At 40.3% G+C, this 18443-nt stretch overlaps 1 protein-coding gene across 7 annotated transcripts in view; it reads left to right on the top strand.

The window, feature by feature from the left end:
• Positions 1–16561, top strand: part of ANKRD26 (ankyrin repeat domain containing 26) — a 130443-nt gene extending 113882 nt beyond the window's left edge. For 5 of the 7 annotated variants that reach the window (XM_067564264.1, XM_067564261.1, XM_067564263.1 and 2 more), the window contains 2 exons: positions 14400–14445; positions 15206–16561. In XM_067564264.1, coding sequence (XP_067420365.1) covers positions 14400–14445; positions 15206–15354 — 195 coding nt within the window. In that variant the 3' untranslated portion in view covers positions 15355–16561. Of the gene's footprint in view, positions 1–9619; positions 9678–12382; positions 12429–14399; positions 14446–15205 lie in introns of those variants that run through there. The other 2 variants (XR_010922858.1, XM_067564262.1) reach the window with 2 other exon arrangements.
• Positions 16562–18443: the final 1882 nt, after the last annotated feature.

The raw sequence follows: 18443 nt of genomic DNA, 5'->3' as shown, positions 1-18443 counted from the left end.
TAGCTCTTCTGGAGAGCAGTCATATTCCCTCTCAGCCTTCCTTTTCTTAGGCTAAGAAGTCAAGCTCTTTTAGTGTCCTCTTATAAGATAGGCTGTTCATTCCCCTGATCATATTAGTAGCCCTTCTCTGCACCTAGTTCAGTTTAAATGAATCTTCCTTGAACATAAGTAACCAGAATTATGCACACTATTCTAGATGAAGTCTTACTAGTGCCTTGTTCAATGGTATTAATACTGCCCTGTCTCTATTGGAAATATTTTTCCTGATATCTTAGGATCACATTTGCCTTTTTTATGGCACATTACACTGGTGGGTCACTGTCATCCTGTGACTGACTAATAGACCCCAGTCTTTCTCCTCCTTTGCCATTTCCAACTGAGGAGCCACCAGTTCATAGGATAAATGCTTATTAGTCCCTAAGTACATGCCCATGCACTCTGTACCATTAAATTTCATCCCATTTCTATTATCTCAGTCCTCCAGTTCTTCTATTAAAATATTCTCATCCTCTGTAGTGATGATGCCTCCCAACTTTTCCCATTTTACTCAGTTTCTTTAAGGTAGAGCCTGTAATTTCTTCTTTGATGTTGGATTTTTAGCTGCCATGTATTCTAACAAAACAGGAGTCTGATCTCAGGAGCTTAAACCTTCAGTGTCTGTCAGTTCTCTTTTTCATGAACTCTGTCACAAACCTGGAGAACTTTTAGCCATGTTCTTTTCATCTATTCACAGGTCACACAACAACTTTGACCCTATTCTAATGTCAGCATTATTCTATTCTATTCTATTCTATTTGACCCTATTCTAATCTTAGATCGCTGGATAGTTGATTTTTTTCAAAAGGTTTATATCTCTTAGTTTCTTCTTTCAAACATGCTTCAGAAAAAATAAACAGAACTCTCAGCAATAAGTTCAGTCATTGCTGGAGAAAATTCAGTAAAATATGTATTTCACATAGCCGTATCTTTCCATAGTACAGTATTTCATCATTATTTTAGAAGCCATATTCTTCTTCTGCAACCATTTCTGAATTAGTAAAAGTACAAGATATCTGTTCCATACAGAAAATGATGTTAAGAGATTGAAGTTTCAGAGTAAAGGATTCAAGTCAGAAATACCCAAGAAAACATTGCATGAGTTTGTTACTGTATGTGTAATACTATATAACTTGATCTTGCTCCCATTGAAGTCAGTGGCAAAACTAGATTAGAATTAGGGTCCCATGATCCCATACTATTATTTCTGCCTGACTCCTGCCTCATTCACTATTAAAGGCTGGATGGTATATGACAAATAGGGCAAAAGTTCTCAGATTCTCTGCCTCATTTGAAGCCAGGTTTTGTTTTGTGTTTTCAACAGTCAATCTGAAGTAATTCAGAAGTCTGATTTTTTTTTTTTTTTACCAGATTAACTGAGAACAAAAACATTTTTCTCCCTCTGCATCAAACCCAACTTATTACCTCTTCAGACTTTCCCAATGGTTAAATCTCTGTGAAAAGTCATATATGGCCTATGTTTGGTGACAGGCATTCAATTAAGCAAAATTCTTAACAATATTTATTGTGGAGCATTATTATGCCCAGTCACTCTTTTACTGCTATCAATGTGAGTTCTTTCATGAAGAATAAAGTGGGAGCAGGACTTGGCACTATTTGCATGTTGGGGTTTTTTTTTTTTTTTTTTTTTGGTGATTGTAGCTTAATACATAATGGTATTTCTCTAGATGACAGCAAACTGATATTTTCCTGAGCTCAAGTGGTAGATCTTTGTGTTTCTGTAGCCAGGCAGGATTCCAGACTGCACTTGGCAAGTGTTATTTCATTATTTTGATGAAATAGCCTCTCCATAGTTGAGATTACAACCACGGTCCCATTATGAGTGGGTTCTTTTACCTCTTTTCTAATGCAAAGAAGAAGAGAATTTCCCATACTTACAGATTTTTTTTTTAGATTAAGTTCCCATTGACAGCTAGAACATTTTCTGAACTTCCTGATTGTTTTAATGTCAAAAACTTTAAAATGTCTTAAAAATATCCTTCTGAAATTTTAGAAAAGTGTTTTTCTTTGTGTCTACATTGCCTCACAAAAATTGAAACTTAAGTAGATTGTGACATTGGTTTATGCAAGAAATAGCATTCAAGGGCAAGAATGATAAAATGTTTGTAAAATTGCTCGTATTTGAAAATCAGTTATGAATTCTTTATCAGTGGAACTGATCTGAGGTGGCAATGAGTGACAATAGAAAATATTTTGTGTCAACATCCTTGGGTGATTTTTCAAAAGAGGAAAGAGATTTTGGGATGTAGTAAAATGATTACCTTTTGGCCTATGGGAAATGAATATGGATCAATTTTCCTTTTGGAGTAATTGAGGAATAGGGAACTGAAATGAATTCCCAAAGGTATTATAGGAAGTTTGTACCAGAGCTCAGAACAGAACAGAATCCTAGCCACTAGATCACCATGCTTGAAATAATGACAGAAATAGTTGGTTTCTTCTAATACTATATAAGGAAAATAGAATTAATCCTAAACTACCCTGTCTTTCTCTTCTTTGCTGTTGAATTTCTTCATACAATCCGCCCAAAAGTCTGACTTTCCCAGGTTCCTCCACAGATGTAAAGAAATAGTACATATCCTTACATGCCTCTCATACGGATTGTTTCTAAACAGTTTGCTTAGGTCAGCTGTAAATTTGAGATGATAATGCTCATTCAGCTGTGTAAGCACTTTGAGAGATATGGATGAACAAGTGATGTATGTACATGCAAAGCGTTATTAACCACATTTTTAAGATGGGGTAACTAAGGCACAACAGAGAGATTCAGTGATTAGGCAGGGAAGAAAAGTGTCCTAATGTGTTAGGCATTGATTCTGTAATGAAGACACTTGGTTTCAGCCTGGAAACTGACATTTAATGTGTCAATTTTTTGGTACTTTTTACCAACATTCAGTGAAGGTAGGCTATGCTCTGCATACATCTGTGGCTAGCTTTGCAACCTGCAGAATGGAAATATATTGCGAGGTGCAATTGAATGAGACGTTATTCTGCAGGAGTCATTATTAGTTTGTTCAGTGCTAGTCACTCCTTTGATTTAATAACTTGTTGACTTTGTCCATCCTACTAATTAAAACTATTTTAAACTGTCTTTTCATTTGCCTATTCAAAAGAAAAGATAACAAGGTAGTTACCTGTCACATCATCTACAAACCCAAGCACTTAAAACCAAGGAAATTATTAGTTAAGAACCTAATAAATCTTATGCTGGGCATATAAGAAACATAAACATGTTATTCATATCAAGTTATTTAAAAAGTGTATTTAATCACATCACAACCACCTTAACTCTGACCCAGAATACTGTGTTCATCAGTAACCTCAAAATGTAAACACAACATATAAAACCCTGTTCAAAAGGAAACATAAAAAATATATGTATACGTTAACGGCCCACATTGATTGGCCTTAAATACAAGACTACAAATAAATAACATACAGTTCCTCTTTGAGTGATGGTCCCTGTTGTATTCCCTTGAGGGTTATGCACATGCGCCTAGAGCCAGAGCTTTTGAAAATAGTATCATTTGGTGGTCCACACATATGCCTCTGTGTTGCCCCGTGATTTCGCCCAAAGCGATAAAGGGTGGGGCAGACAGCCAGCGTCTCCAATTCCTTCTCACCACCACCTGGTCCAAGTCGGAGAATTTGTTGCTCTCTCATCCTTAGTGATGCATATTCAACAAATTTTAGAAAAATTGATTTTATCCTCATTCATAGTTACAGTTTTATTGTTTTTATAGGTAATATCTAGTTTTGTAGTAGTTGACAGGATTAAGGATTTGGGACACCGCTTTGGCAGTTTTCCCACCAAACAATCCCTTCCCCCTTCTCCCTCCAGTCCCCAGGACTGGATGCTGGATTATGCTGAAGACACTGGGATTCAAAATCTGTGCTTCCTGCACTCACTCATTTTCCATTAGCGCATCACATCCAGGTGTAGTGGTCAAGGGATATAGATGTCGAACATATCACCGGACACCGGCAGTACCAGGAGGAGCGGGCCGGAGAGCCCCCCCTGGAACCAGCCGGTCCCATTGACTCCACCCACCTGAGCGGCCTCGTCGAGGGGCACCACCAGAGGTCGCGGTGGACGCGCCACTGGAGGTCGCAGTGGCCGCAACAATGGACGCTGCGAAGACCACCACAGGAGAAGACGAGACTGACCCACCAATCGACTGTGAGGGACACTGGACTAATGAGAGACATTTCACCCTGTATGGACCTATGTACTCTTTTTACTGAAACATGCCCCCAATGGTTCTGCTATACATTGAAATGCTCCCTCACGGCCATATATCTCCCTGTAAACCTTAAACCCAACACCACCACCCCCATCCGGGATACTGCAGCCCATCCCTCCATTGTCCTCCCCAGACCTCCACTCCCACCCCCATGTATGGACTCGCTTGCTCTCCTTGGCAAATACCGCCCAGGGATCCTCCCCACACAATGGATAGCATCCCCCACTCCCCACATATCCCCCTGCACGCCATTGTACTCCCCAGACCCCCACCCACACACATGGACTCACTTGCCTTCCTTGGCAAATGCCTCCCAGGGACCCTCCCTCCACGTTGGATAGAGCCCCCTCTCCCCACATACTCCCCTGCAACCCTCAAGCCCCACACCTCCAGCCCCTCCTACGGGGCCACAGCTCATCCTGCTGTTGCCTCCCCCTGATCCCCAATTCCCCCCCATCCCCCCCCCAGTGCATATCATCCCTGGATGTTGTACTACTGTGCCTTTTAAACCTTGACCGCTGCTTTTTTGTTTTTTTGCTTAAACATTTTCTCTAATAAAGCATTTAAATCTGCCTCTCCTTCCCTGCCCATACATGGGAAAAGCAAGCTCTTTGCCTCAAAAAGCATCTCATGGAGGCTACCATGGAGCCAAAATCAGATCCTTGCTGGGAAACCCCCTTGTACATCAGCCTGAACAATCTAAGAGCACTCCACCTACCATGGAACCTCCGTCCAGCTCCACTGGTACCAGTGTTACAGACCCTCTGCTGTGAGTTACAGAAGCATGCGCATAAGCATGGCAGTAAGTCTTCCTCCAAATCCAGGAAGGATGTTGCACCAGTCATGGAGAAACTATGCATTCCAAGGCTCACAAGAGCAACAAAAGGCTGCACCACTCACGAGATCCATCGGTACTGATCCCAGACCCTGGTACTCTGCCTACTTTAACTCCACCAGCATCCTGTGAACCATCAGTTCTGAGACAGATGCCCTTACCAGTTTCAGTGTCGTCAGTAGACTAGATACCACTGACACCAGGGAGATTCAGAAGTGTTCCTGGCCCCCAAGAGCTATTTGCCTTGGAGGGGGACTGAAGTCTCTATGTGCTCTGATGCACTCACCTGCTTGGAGGGCTCCTTCCCCCTGGCTACTTCTGTCACCTGCTACCTATGCCACTCTGATGCACCCCGTTCTGATGGCTCCATCAGCACTACCATTTGTGGAAGGCTCTGATTCCTCCAATTCTGAGGATACGAACAATGGATATGGCCCACCACTCCCGTTCCAGAAGCATGACTACCAAAGGGTTCCTACAGCACCATGGCAGTTCCCCGCTCTGCCTTACCCATGGAGCTGGAACTGGGTTCCTTGGGCATGGGTTTAACAGCAGCAGGATCAACCAGGTTGGCCATATTGCAGCTATGGCCTGAGAGCAGCCCTGTTAAGCTCGGGGGGATTCCTCCACCTCGCCCCCACAACCTTCATCCGGTAGACTTTCAGAAATGGGGTTAGACAATGCACCAGTTAGCTCAGCTCTGACAGTATTGGTGGATCCGGAGTGACTCCCTTCATCATCTCCAGATGCTGCCATATAATCCACATCCTTCTCCCCACCAGTCGACTACTGACAGTTTCAAGAGCTGCTATAGAAGATAGGCAATGCTCTAGAAATCCCACTAGAAGAGGTGCAGGACAGTCAACATCAGTTACTAGACATTTGGTACGCTTCGGTACCGGCAAGGGTGGCTATACCAATCAGTAAGGACATTCTTCAACCAGCACGCACCGTGTGGCATACCTCAGCCATGTGCGCACCGACCCCAAAGGTGGGGAGCGAGAAAAGATGCTGCATCCCCCAAAGGAGTCAGAATTTCTATTTTCACACCCTCCTAATTTCTTGATGATATAGACTGTATTGGAGTGGACCAAACAACAATACCCACACTCCATCCTGACAGACAAGGAATATAAGAGACAGGACTTTATGGGTCGAAAGGTCTTCTCAGCTGGCCTACAGTTCCAGATCTTTAGCTACTTGGCACTGATGGCCAAGTATGACTTTATAAACTATGGTCGAATGGAAGAATTTTCAGACAAGCTACCCCAGTAGCATCGTCATTGCTTCCCGGCAATTATACAGGAAGGCAAATTGGTTGCCAGATCCATACTTCAGGTTGCAGTTCATTCAACAGACAGGTCCTCGCATGTATTAGCAATGGGAATTGTCATGAGGAGGGAATCCTAGTTACAATCCTCAGGTTTTCCTGGAGAGGTGCAGAACACAACCAGAAAGCTGATGGTTCCTTACACTCATCAAAAGACCCTAGAGCCACCTTACGATCATTGGGCATTTATACATTGGTACCAAAGAGAAAATTTTATCACCTACCACCAAGCCAGTGCTATAGAGCACCACATTTCTACCACCTATGAGCCTCCTCAGAAGTGCCCTAAGGTACACAGAACCTGACTGTCTGTTCCAGCAACACAGACGTCTTAACACAGTCAATCATTGCAAAAATGGTATTTCTGAGTGTGACAAGAGAGTTGTCAACCACTCCATACACCAACATTCCTAACATCCACCTCTTGTGGGTCGTTTCAAATTCTTTCTACCAGCATGGAGAGCTATAATAGACAACTGGGTCCTGGACATCGTTCAGTGCGGCTACACCAACAAGTTTATGGTGACACCTCCTTCACAACCACTTCCCCAAATCCCCTCCCCAATATCACTCTCACAATAGTATTATTACCCAAGAAGTGGATTCCCTCCTACAGAAAGGAGCAGTGGAACCAGTCCCTGCAGCTTTTCAGGACACAGGGTTCTATTCCAGCTATTTCCTGGTACGCAAGAAGAAGAGGGGATGGAGATCAATGTTGTATCTCTGATTCCTCAGCCCCTGATTTGAAAAACAAAATTCTGTATGGTCATGCTTGCAGCCTTCATTCCCTTGCTAGAAAAAGGCATGTTGTTTACAGCTCTCAGTATGCAAGACTCCTACTTCCATATCAACATACATTCATCCCACAGGAGATTCCTGATGCTCAAGATGAGATCTCGACATTTCCAGTACAGGGTTTTCCCATTCAGACCTACTACTGCTCCACGAGTCTTCACAAAGGTTTTCTCCTTGGTAGCAGCTCGCTTCTGTTGTCAGGGAGTCGTTGTCTTCCCCTACCTGGACAATTGGCTGCTAGCAACACAGTTCAAAGACGAAGCTCAAGCATCAACATCCCAGCTTCTTCTACTCCTCTTCTCCCTAGTACTGAGCATCAATGTTGAAAAATCGATGTTGCATCCTATTTGGTCCCTGGAATTATTAAATGAATGAATCAACACCACGGGACAGATTCCAGAGCCTACTGGACCAAATAGCCCTAGTCGCCTCCAACCATGCGGTTTTGGCCAGGACATGCCTTTCCCTCCTAGAGCACATGGTGGTTGCATATACATCATGACCTTCACCCACCTGCACCTTCACTGTCTACAGCTATGGCTGCAAAGAGTCTACTCTCTTTTATACGCCAATCCATGGACACTATACTCTGTGTCCTGCCAGAAGTCATCTGCTCACTTCAGTGGTGGACAGACCCTCTACAAGTCTGCTTCTGGATGCTCTTCCTCCCAGCTTCACAAGTGTGACAGTCATAATGAATGCGTCACTCGCAGTCTGTGGCGCTAACGTGAGATCAGTGACACAAGGCACCTGGACCATGCGAGAGGCCAGGATGCACAAAAACATATAAGAACTCTAGGCAGTACAGAAAGCATACCACATGTTCTTACCAGCTATCTGCTATTGCCACATCCTCGTCATGTCAGACAACACCGCCAAGTATATTACATAAACTCCTGTCTAGGTACTGTTTGTCAATAATCTTCAATCGAATACAACAGGGACCATCACTCAAAAAAGAAGGGGAGATTACCTACCTGTAGCTGAGGTTCTTTGAGATGTGTAGACCCTATCAGTATTCAGTACCACCCTCCTTTCCCTCTGCTGCAGATCTGATAATTCTGTAGTGGAGAAGGAACTGGAGATGCTGATGATCTGCCTGCCCTTTATCACCTCTTACAAAACCATGAGGCATTACAGGGGCACATGCATGGACCGCCAAGCAATACTATTTTCAAAAACTTCAGCTCCAGGTGCATGGCACATGTGCATAACCTTCAGTGGAATATAGATGGGGATCACACATCTTGAAGAACTTCCAGTTACATGTAAGTAGCTTTCCCTTTTAATATTAAAAATACAATATTATTCTTAAGAAACAGCAACTATGAATACTTGGGAAATCCATCACAAACTGCATCTTTAGTAACTTAGGCCTTGTCTACACTAGCACCTATGCCAACAAAACTTTTGTCGCTCAGAGGGTGTCTTTTTTTCACATCCCTGAGCGACAAATTTTGCTGGCATAAGCACTTGTGTGGATAGCACTATGTCAGTGGGAGGCACTCTCCTGCTGAAATAGCTACCTCCGCTCGTTTAGGAGGTTTTATTATCTCAGCGGAGAGCTCTCTCCCATCAACATAGCATGGCTACACAAGCACTTATGCTGGCAAAAACATATGTCGCTCAGGGGGGGTGTTTTTCACACCCTTTAGCGACAAAAGTTTTGCTGGCATAAGTGCTAGTGTAGACAAGGCCTTAGACAGCTTACGATGTTATTGGGGGAAGTAGGTTTAAACTTGCTAGCCCACCTCCACTCCTCCTAACTCTCTGGATCCACACAGAAGAGCTTCTCCACAGTCAGAAGGAAGTGAAGAGCATGCATTGCTCTCCCTTGTGCAGGGGAGAGGGGGATCTGTGTATGCAGTGCTATGTCTGCACACTGTGCGCTAGGATAAGTTCTAGCTAGCCTATAGGCCCCAGTCTTGCTGGGAGCTCTGATAACTTTAGAGGAGAGCAGCCCATGCAGAGTTCCTTGCAGGACTGAGGCCTTATTAAACATTAAGCAAAGGGCTATGCATAAAGCGAATAGACAAATATTTAAAAAACATAGTTAATAAAAATAAACTTCAACATTTTATCTTGGAAAACAATAGTGATCTCTATTGACAACCACATTCATCATGAGTCAGTATAGTTATAAAACACATCTTTTAATCTGTCCAAATAGGGGGAATCTCCTGGTTTTGTTTATCTCTAAATTTCAATTCAGTTTCCGGTCTTTTTCCATCTGCACTCTCTTGTAGTATAGTATTCAAAAATCTTAAGTAATTTTATTTTCTTCATTTATATAGGGTCATTTTTCAGTTCTGACTTACAAGACCTATACATTTACGGCTTTTGTTCTTACTTCTTCAGCTCCTTGATCAAAAGTCTGTTTCTTCCTTCTCTTCTCTGCAACCAGATACATGACAAGGTGTGTAGTCAGTATTGCTTAATACTGTGTAGTTCTTTGTACTGGGCACATTTGTCTATTTGTACTGTTTAAATTTTAATTTCAATTCAGAGCAAATTTTGTCGGGATTTTCATAATGCAAATTTAAACACTCTGTTTATAAACAATTTTTGCTATACTTTACAAAAGTGAATAGCATAATTTAAATTAGCAAGACAGTATTGCTGTGTTTGATATATTTGTGTGTAACACTGACAATATCTAAAATGATACTGTTGATCAGTACTAAAGAATGGAATGTGAAGGATCATACTTATTATATTTGAATCACAGCTGTCTTTAAACTGTAGGGGTTGGTGGATATCATTTTTTACCTTTTAGGAAAAAATGTTATTTTCCAACTTAGTCTTTCTTTTGTAAAATCCACTCTTGGAGTTTCTCACAAGGACTGCCTTATAGTTATCTAATCCACTGAATCCTGGAAAAATCCATCAATCATATGTAAGTACTGTGTGTGGACTAGTGTCATGCTACAGTACAGTATATATTGTATCTTGTGACCCTTTCATTTCCTTTTTGCCTATCAGTCTAGACCTCAATACTAACTTTATCATTTACGTTTGTATTTTTTCATAGCTTTTCATTTTTTCTTGGTGTTTATAATACTTTTCGGACTCCTTCTTCATCCTCCAAACCTCCTTCCTGGAGAGGGATAAAAATCTCCCAACCAAAGACAAAAAAGGCTCTGTCAAGAAGACAGTTTTTTAGGAGTTTTATAGGATCTTAAAAGCCAAAGATTCTTTATTCTCCCTAAAGCTGATCAACAGAAACTTCCCAAGTACAAATTTGTGCTAATCTTACCAACAGATATTTCTTCCCAAAAGATCGGGAAGATGGAAGCTTTGAAACTTATTCAGCAATCCATACGGTATTTCTACAATGCAGTTAGACACCCATGGTCAACCCAGGCCAGCTGACTTAGGCTTAGAGGGCTCGGACTAAGGGTCTGTTTAATTGCAATGTAGACCTTCGGGCTCAGGCTGCAGCCCAAACTCTGGGACCCTCCCACCTTGCAGATTTTAATTGTAGTGTAGATGTACCCGTAGACACTCATGTGGCCAGCATATTCTTCACTAGAACCGTGATGTCCTGGTGCAGTAACTTGAAAAGTTTGGACCACCAGAAGCTCATGACAAGTTCAAGTCAACACTGAAGAAACTATCCCTAGCAACCACATTTGTGGCAGATGGATGCCTGGACTCCTTGAAGTTGGCAGCAAGAGGTTGTGCAAAACTATTCAAAGCAAATCCCCTTGTGCCTCAAAATTCTCAGGTGGGAATCTTGTTTAGTTAGACAGTGGGATAAGGTGGAAGTGAAAGTATTTATTCTCTACACCAGAAAAGATAAGACCACGGTCCTCATACAAAAGCTCCTTTCATTGCTACCCACAATACAGGTCACAAGATAAGGGATTTCTCTTATTCCAGGGTAAACCTTAAACCCAGTGCACCACAGGCAAGCCCCAATCAGGGAACAGGTTTAGTCTTTGTTTTCAATCCAAAAAGTCAGTATGGCTGCAACTGTGCCTGATTCCACCAGAAATACTCCCGGAGGGCATATAGACACATGGTTCCAGGAAACTTCATAGTACAGCACTGATATTCTTTGGTGCTTCAGGCTTTTCTACATCTTCATCTGTTCTCCAACACTGAGAGACAGCAAGCCATCCTGAAGCAGATCTCTCATCTCCCAGAGCTATAAATAGTAGAGCCTCTCTCTCAATACCAAATGTTTTCTGGGTTCTTCTCCATATTCTTCATAGAAGGGGAAAGATCAGGAAGAGTCCAAACCATCTTAGACTTCAAGAAACTGAAAAGGTCAATGAAGAAGAATGAAATTCAGGATGGGATTCTAGCTTCCATTACTTTTTACAGTCTCTCCAGGACACCTTCTGGCATTGGACCTGACAGAAGCTTATCTGCATATTCCAATCTGACTCCATCACTAGCAATTTCTTCGATTTTTTTATTTCCCCTCCCCTACAGAAGTAGCCACTACAAATACAAAGTGTTGCTCCTTTAATGTGTCATCTGTCCCTGCTCAGGTTTATAACAGTATTGGTTCACCTAGGGACTCATCTATACTAATTCTTAAATAACATACTCATCAGTGAATCATCCCCAGGAACCTCATAGGAAGTGACCCAGGTGACTCTTGCCATACTTCAGTCACACAGGTCCATAATAAAGTTAAAGAAGAGTTCCCTGATGTCTGTGAGGATAGTCCACAATACGAGCTGAGAGAGAGACAAGAGAATCAGTCTCCTCCTGACAGAGGAAAGGTTAATCAAGATCCAGATACTTGATCTCTGATCTGTCACAGAAGCATAAGTGTTACCTGCCCTGCTTTACCTGTAGCTTTTAGATCTTGGTTGCTTTCTACTATAATTTATAGTAAATTTTATTTTCTGGTTCTGTCTCTCTAATCTGGTAGAAACATCCCTATAATCTGGTAGATATGGAGTGAATGCCCTCCCACAGTGCTGGAAGTTCCGGATAGCTGATTTTAAAGCACCATCTCCAGGAGGAAAATAGGCAATGAATAATGCCCAAGATATAATGCCCTCACCATCCTTCAGTATTCTTTGCTTCTGTTCCTGGATGTGTGATACACAGCTCTTAGCATTTGTTCTTGTCGTTTCTTTCCATTTGGTCCCTCTTTGACAGATCTGGATGAGAATAACAGGGATGACTTCAAACTGAGGAAGAAGGAAAAGAAGGGATGAAAATGGAATGAAATGGGTCAAAGGAAGGTCAAAGAGGATCCTGACTGAAGATTCTATACCAATAGTGCAGACATTCAGTGATCTGTGTGCACCATGCATCTGTTGTGCAGGCTCCAGACACAGATCGTGGATGAGTTTTCCCAGATTGCATAGCTTCTCTTTTCCTAGGGATTTGACCCATCTTGGCTAGTCTCTTCCTGTGGTGGGCTGTTTGATTCCCTGCTTCTTGCTGTCTCCTGATCCTTCAGCTTCTCCCTCTCAGCTCTAATACCCAGTTCCTTTCCAGGGCTTTGCTGTTGCTTCCTCCTGCTTATCCATAATTTGGGGGTTTGGGATTTAAGGTCTCTTTTTTTTCACTTCCCTTCTCTAGCCATTAAGGTACAGATTTTTCAGAATTCCCACACCTTGGCTTCCTGATAGTTTTATCCACTAACATGCTACTTAATTTGGTTCCAGTTATCCCTGCAATCCAGCCGAAGGCACCTTTGTGCACGCTAAACAGTTTACCTTGCCACTTAGTGCCAGTCAGAGACTCTGTGCTCTCTGGAGGGTCTTTCTGTTCCTACTCTTTCCCTGATTGTGTCTTGAACATCTCCCTTACAGAAGTAGTTTCTTCTCCCCAAAATTCTAAACTGGTGAGTAAATTAATCTTGAAAAGAAAAAAAGGATATTTACCAGTATTTAAATTCCTCCATTGTTTCTCAGTATATTGTTCATCATTTGTAAAATTATTAATTACTGTTTGTGAGGTACTCATCACTGTAATATGTGTGTGCTAGTTCCATATATTTAGAAATTACGCTTTCTTATATGCTAGTTGTTGTCTGTCTTGTCTTTTTAGATTTTAAATTCTTCATGTCATTGACTATCTTAATGGAAAGTCTGTTGTACACACTACAGAAATACAAGTTATAAATAACAATAACTTACACAGTATCATCGGTATGAATAAACAAAATGCTTACGAAGTGCTTGCAATCAAAACTGTAAAAGTGACATTAACCAATTCCCTTGAGAGAAAAACACACCTTTCCATTCCCGCTAGCCAATTTATGCCGCTTAATACAAAGCTGCAGAGCTTGCCATCTGATCCCTTAACCATCATTTCACCATCTTAGGAGAAGGATGACAAAAAGAGATGTGTTGCATATATCCACAAGACAGTGAGAAGGCCATTGCAGACTAATATTGTACATTTTTGTAACAGCTAAATTAAATACTGACACTTCATTTTTATATATACATAATTTAAGTTCTAAATCTTGCAAAACTTATTCTTGCAACAGCAGCTTCATTCAATTGCAGGATTGGGCCTCATAGTTTTAACAGGCCAAACTTAGAATTAGATACATCTATTACCTCTGAATTTAATTGAGGTTTTATTCACATCTGAAGATAGAATTTAGCCCTCTGTTATTAATTGATTGTGCTTGTTCATGTGTTTAACTACTAAATTATGAATCATTAGGTAATTACATTAAGCCAAAATTAGTAAGCAAGGTTTATCAAGCAGCATGTGCATAAAAGGGAGTAAAAGCCATGAGTCTTACATTCCTCTGAGCTATAGCGTAGTTAATTATAGCTTGTAAAAATATTTCATAGGGACAGAAGAGGCTAATTAGCAAAGATCTAGTTAGCCAAGAACGATGTAGTTTACTTTGTCCTGCCTCAGCACAGGGGGCTGGACTTCATGACCTCTTGTGGTCCCTTCCAGCCCTACATTTCTATGATTTCTAATGAGGTATAGATTGTTTTATGATGATGCTGATATTGTTCAACCATTAGAATATTAAGACTCAGCTAATCAAGGATTTCTCCAAAACAAAATTAAATCTCTGTTAAGGATTTTGGTTTCATTATTAGTTACACTCTAGTTGTTTTCAAATATATAGCAATATTTTTATGATGCTAACTACTGAACTATTTACATGTAAAATATTGTTGATATTTAATTTCAGATGCAGCAGGAACTAGAAAAAAGTATCACTAAAGAACTTGACCAAGGTAATTTGTCAGAGCATATTGGCATTTATTTTAAAAAACTGATTTACTAAAAATCATTTATGATTTTATTGTTATAATTCAAAATTAGTGTTAAGTTGTTGTGTCAAACACCATTGCTGCTTCTACTAATTTTCAAATTTAGTAAAGTTCTTTTTGCAATCACTGCCCACTTACCAAAGCGCTGTACAGAATATTACATAATTTCCCCACAAAAATGTGTTAATCTGAAATTAATTTTCCTGAAATTCCCAACACACACAGGATTAACACAAATACAGTAAATACACTTTTATGATTTTTCACAAACTTTAAAAATCACTTCCCCTCTCATACATATTTTAATCAGTATTATTGCATATAATTGATATTCTTCCAAATTTATCGCTGGAGTAAGCAGTTGTCATTTTGTTGTCTTCATTGGAGTTTTGTGTGCTTACAGCATCTGTGGATTTGACCCATTATTTTTGATAGCCCTAGAAATAATAACAGTTATTTACTGATTAGCAAAAAAGCTAATTTATTGCTTACATAATTTTAAAAATCTGGTTTCTTCCTTTTTGTGAACATCCCTTTTATGTCATTTTCATAGTATTTCTTTTGTACTGATTTAAAATATGTATCTGCTGTCTCTAGACCTGATACAATTCCCATTGCAATCAATGGAAAAAATTCAATGGGCTTATGACAAAGTCCACTACAAAACTGTCATGTAATATAACACAGAACATATGTGGTCATTTGTTTTTCTTGTTCTTTCTAGCCACAACTGAACTTGAAACTGGGTCTGTAAGAGTCTCTCCTGTAGGATCTACTGATGGATCTTCAAAAAATCTAAATATGGAGCAGGATCCAGTGTCCAGGGCAACGCAGCAGTATCTAGATGTTTTAAAGAAAAATTATATGATTTGAACAAAACACTAAAGCAAGTTTGTGGAAAAAATTACTTTGTTTACATAACATTTTAATGGTTTCCCATTAAATGGGTTCAGATGTGAAAAATCTTAATTACAATTTAAATATAAACTATGAAGGTATTTTATAAATATCAGGCACATTGCACTTGTCTCTGGAGGAACACTGCATAGTTGTGTAGTCTCCTTTAAAATTAATTATAAAAGCCATACCTTGTTTTCATTTGTAATTAGCATAGGAAATACAAACCAGTGTTCCTGAGTTTGACAGAACTGCCCGAATGTTAGTTGTTAACAACAGCTGTTTTGCATCTTGTCCCATTCATTTTCTCAGATGTATTTTAACCAAAGCATTCTTTGAATTCTGTGTTTTGTGTTTTCTCTTTTTTATGTATTTAATGTTTTTAAATGTTGTTTTAAGCAGCCATTAGCATGTTCAGATCTGATGCATCCATTTTGTGCCCAGTTCTGTAGTCCTGACACAAGGAAAACTCCTGTTGATTCACTGGAAGATTTACCTACATTAGGTTTGCAGATTTAGGCACTTTACTTAGCTATTGCTTTTATTCCATTGTGTTTGAGTTTAAAAAATACTACATATCTGTAATAGTGCCAAGAAATTTGTAGTGTGCATTTTATAATGGTACATGAACTTATCAATACAGTGCACTAAATTTTCAATTAAATAATGCAGCAATGTAGGGCATTCTGAGTTATTAGTAGATTACTCCTATGTTATAGGTACAGTTCTCTTCTGTAAATGAAATAGAGTAAAACTAATACATTGTGTGCACCTACCTCCAATTTTCTCAATATTTTCCAAAGTTGGTGCATGGGGATAGCTGAGTTTTTCATTATTACTAAAATCAGAAGACCTATTATAAACCTAGTAAACTGGGGTCTTATAGGGAGTCAGTTTCAACGACCAAGACAGTTTTGCTTATTCCAGTGATTCATCCACTGGTACTGAAGACCCATATTTCTGCCATTAAATATCTTTAAAAGTCATTAATGTCGTGTCTCAAGATGCTGGAACAGAGGAAGAAATCCCCATTAGAGAAAATAAGAACAATGATTATATTGAGATGAGCAGGACTTGAAAAATGTGTCCTATACCTACTAGTTCATTGACTAAGCTAACTAGCCAGGATGAAAAGCCACCATGTCTCTCTACCAGTTTTAAAGGAATAAAAGAGTTTTATACAGTTGGTGTACTGTCTTTATATCTAAAATACTCCATTTCAACTGTTTTAATAAATTTTTTAGGTGTAACATGTCTCACTTTTGTTTTACATTGTTTCCCTTCCTGACTACACTTGTATCATTCTCTGCATTTTCAGTGTCTGTTCCTTTTTTCCTTCCTTCTACCATCCCTTTACTCTGTTTCCTGTCTTCTGTCCCACCCCCACAACTGATCTCATCCCTAATATTTTTGTCTCTCTTTTCTCCCCACAAAATGTCAGTCTCATGCCTCTCTTTTCTACACAGCCATGTGCATGCTTATCCACATACTCCTTACTGTCTGGTCTTCTTCCTTCTGGTTGAAGGAACAGTAGCTCAGTGGGCCAGGAAGAACGGTCCCTATGAAGTCCAGAATCTCGTACAAAACTTCCATTCAAACTGAGCGAGCTGCTTTTTCAAACTCCATACGTATACGGTATAGGGATGTATTGGGCAGATCCTTTCCTGGTATAGTTCAGCAGAGCCCTATTGACTTTAATGGAACTATGCTGATTCACAGCAGCTGAGAATCCAGCTCATTATCTGCAACTTCTAGAGACCCCTGCCAGAATTAAAAAATGGTTGCTCCTAAAGTTAGGCTCCTAAATAAGTGAACTGATTTTTTCCAAAGTGTTGAGCACTCCCAACAGCTCCTACTAACATTACAACCCACCCCGCAATTCTCCCCCCAATTCTTCCTCATCTTTAGGGGAAAGCACTAAGAATCTAAACTCAAACTACAACTCAAAAATCAAAATCATTTTTGGCTCTGGAGTCTTCCCTGAATGCCCCTGATATGAAATAGAGTATCCTAAATTGGCACTCTGTTAGCAATCAACCATCAAACCCTCAGTTAACCCTTCAGCTAACTAGAGCCATTTGTATTCAATGACTAGGGCCTTACCAAATTCACAGTGATGAAAATGCATCACGAACCATGAAAGCTGTATTGTATAGGGTAAAAGTACACAGAAGACTAGGTTTCATGGGGGGAACCAGCATTTCTCAAACCGGAGGTCCTCACTCGAAAGGGGGTTGAAAGCTATAATGGGGGGGTAGTGGTATTACCACCTTTACCTCTGTGCTGCTGCTTGAAGCAGCGCTGCCTTCAGAGCCAGGATAGCAGTGGACGCTGGCTGGGCATCTAGCTCTGAAGGCAGTGCTGCCGCCATTAGCAGCACAAAAGTAACGATGGCAATATTGCAACCCACCTATAATAACTTTGCAATCCCTACAACGCCTTTTTGGATTGGTACCCCCATGATTACAACACTGTGAAATTTCAGTTTTAAATATCTGAAACCATGAAATTTCAGATTTTTTAAATTCAATGACTGTGAAATTTACTAAAATGGACCATGAATTTGATAGGGCCCTATCCATGACACAATGGGACAAAAGTCCACTGCAGCAGCTCCTAAATTCCACTGTAACAATTTATTGTGTATCGACATCAATTGTTATGATCTCCACCATCATGAAAACACACTACTGTGGCTTCTAGTAGATAATAATCATTTGCATAATACGTCATTGTACTTTTTAACCCTGATTAATTTAGACCAGAGGATTTGTTTTGTTATAAGCAGGACTTCAGGCAGTCTATGACCAAATCAAAGGCACATGAGGATTCCATTCCCCATACAGCTGCACCATCATGAGGTTATATGTAGATAGATGAGAAATAGCTTCTCAATTTCAGAATTACTCTTGATTTACTGAACAAAGCCTGGAATGGTTCTAAATCACTCCTGCAGTACGTCTATGGGTGCTTGACAGACTAGGGAGGAGACAGGCATCGTTCCAGGCTCCTGAAGCAATCTAGCAGGCTAGCCTCTTACACAAGTTATTTGTATCAGCACCTCG

The sequence above is a fragment of the Emydura macquarii genome, unplaced genomic scaffold (assembly GCF_026122565.2).
Source record: "Emydura macquarii macquarii isolate MOO-44397 ecotype Brisbane River unplaced genomic scaffold, CSIRO-AGI_Emac_v2 contig_2636, whole genome shotgun sequence".
Taxonomy (NCBI): Eukaryota; Metazoa; Chordata; order Testudines; family Chelidae; genus Emydura; species Emydura macquarii.
Note: the sequence above shows the minus strand (reverse complement) of the source record. Positions and strands in the feature narration are given on the sequence as shown.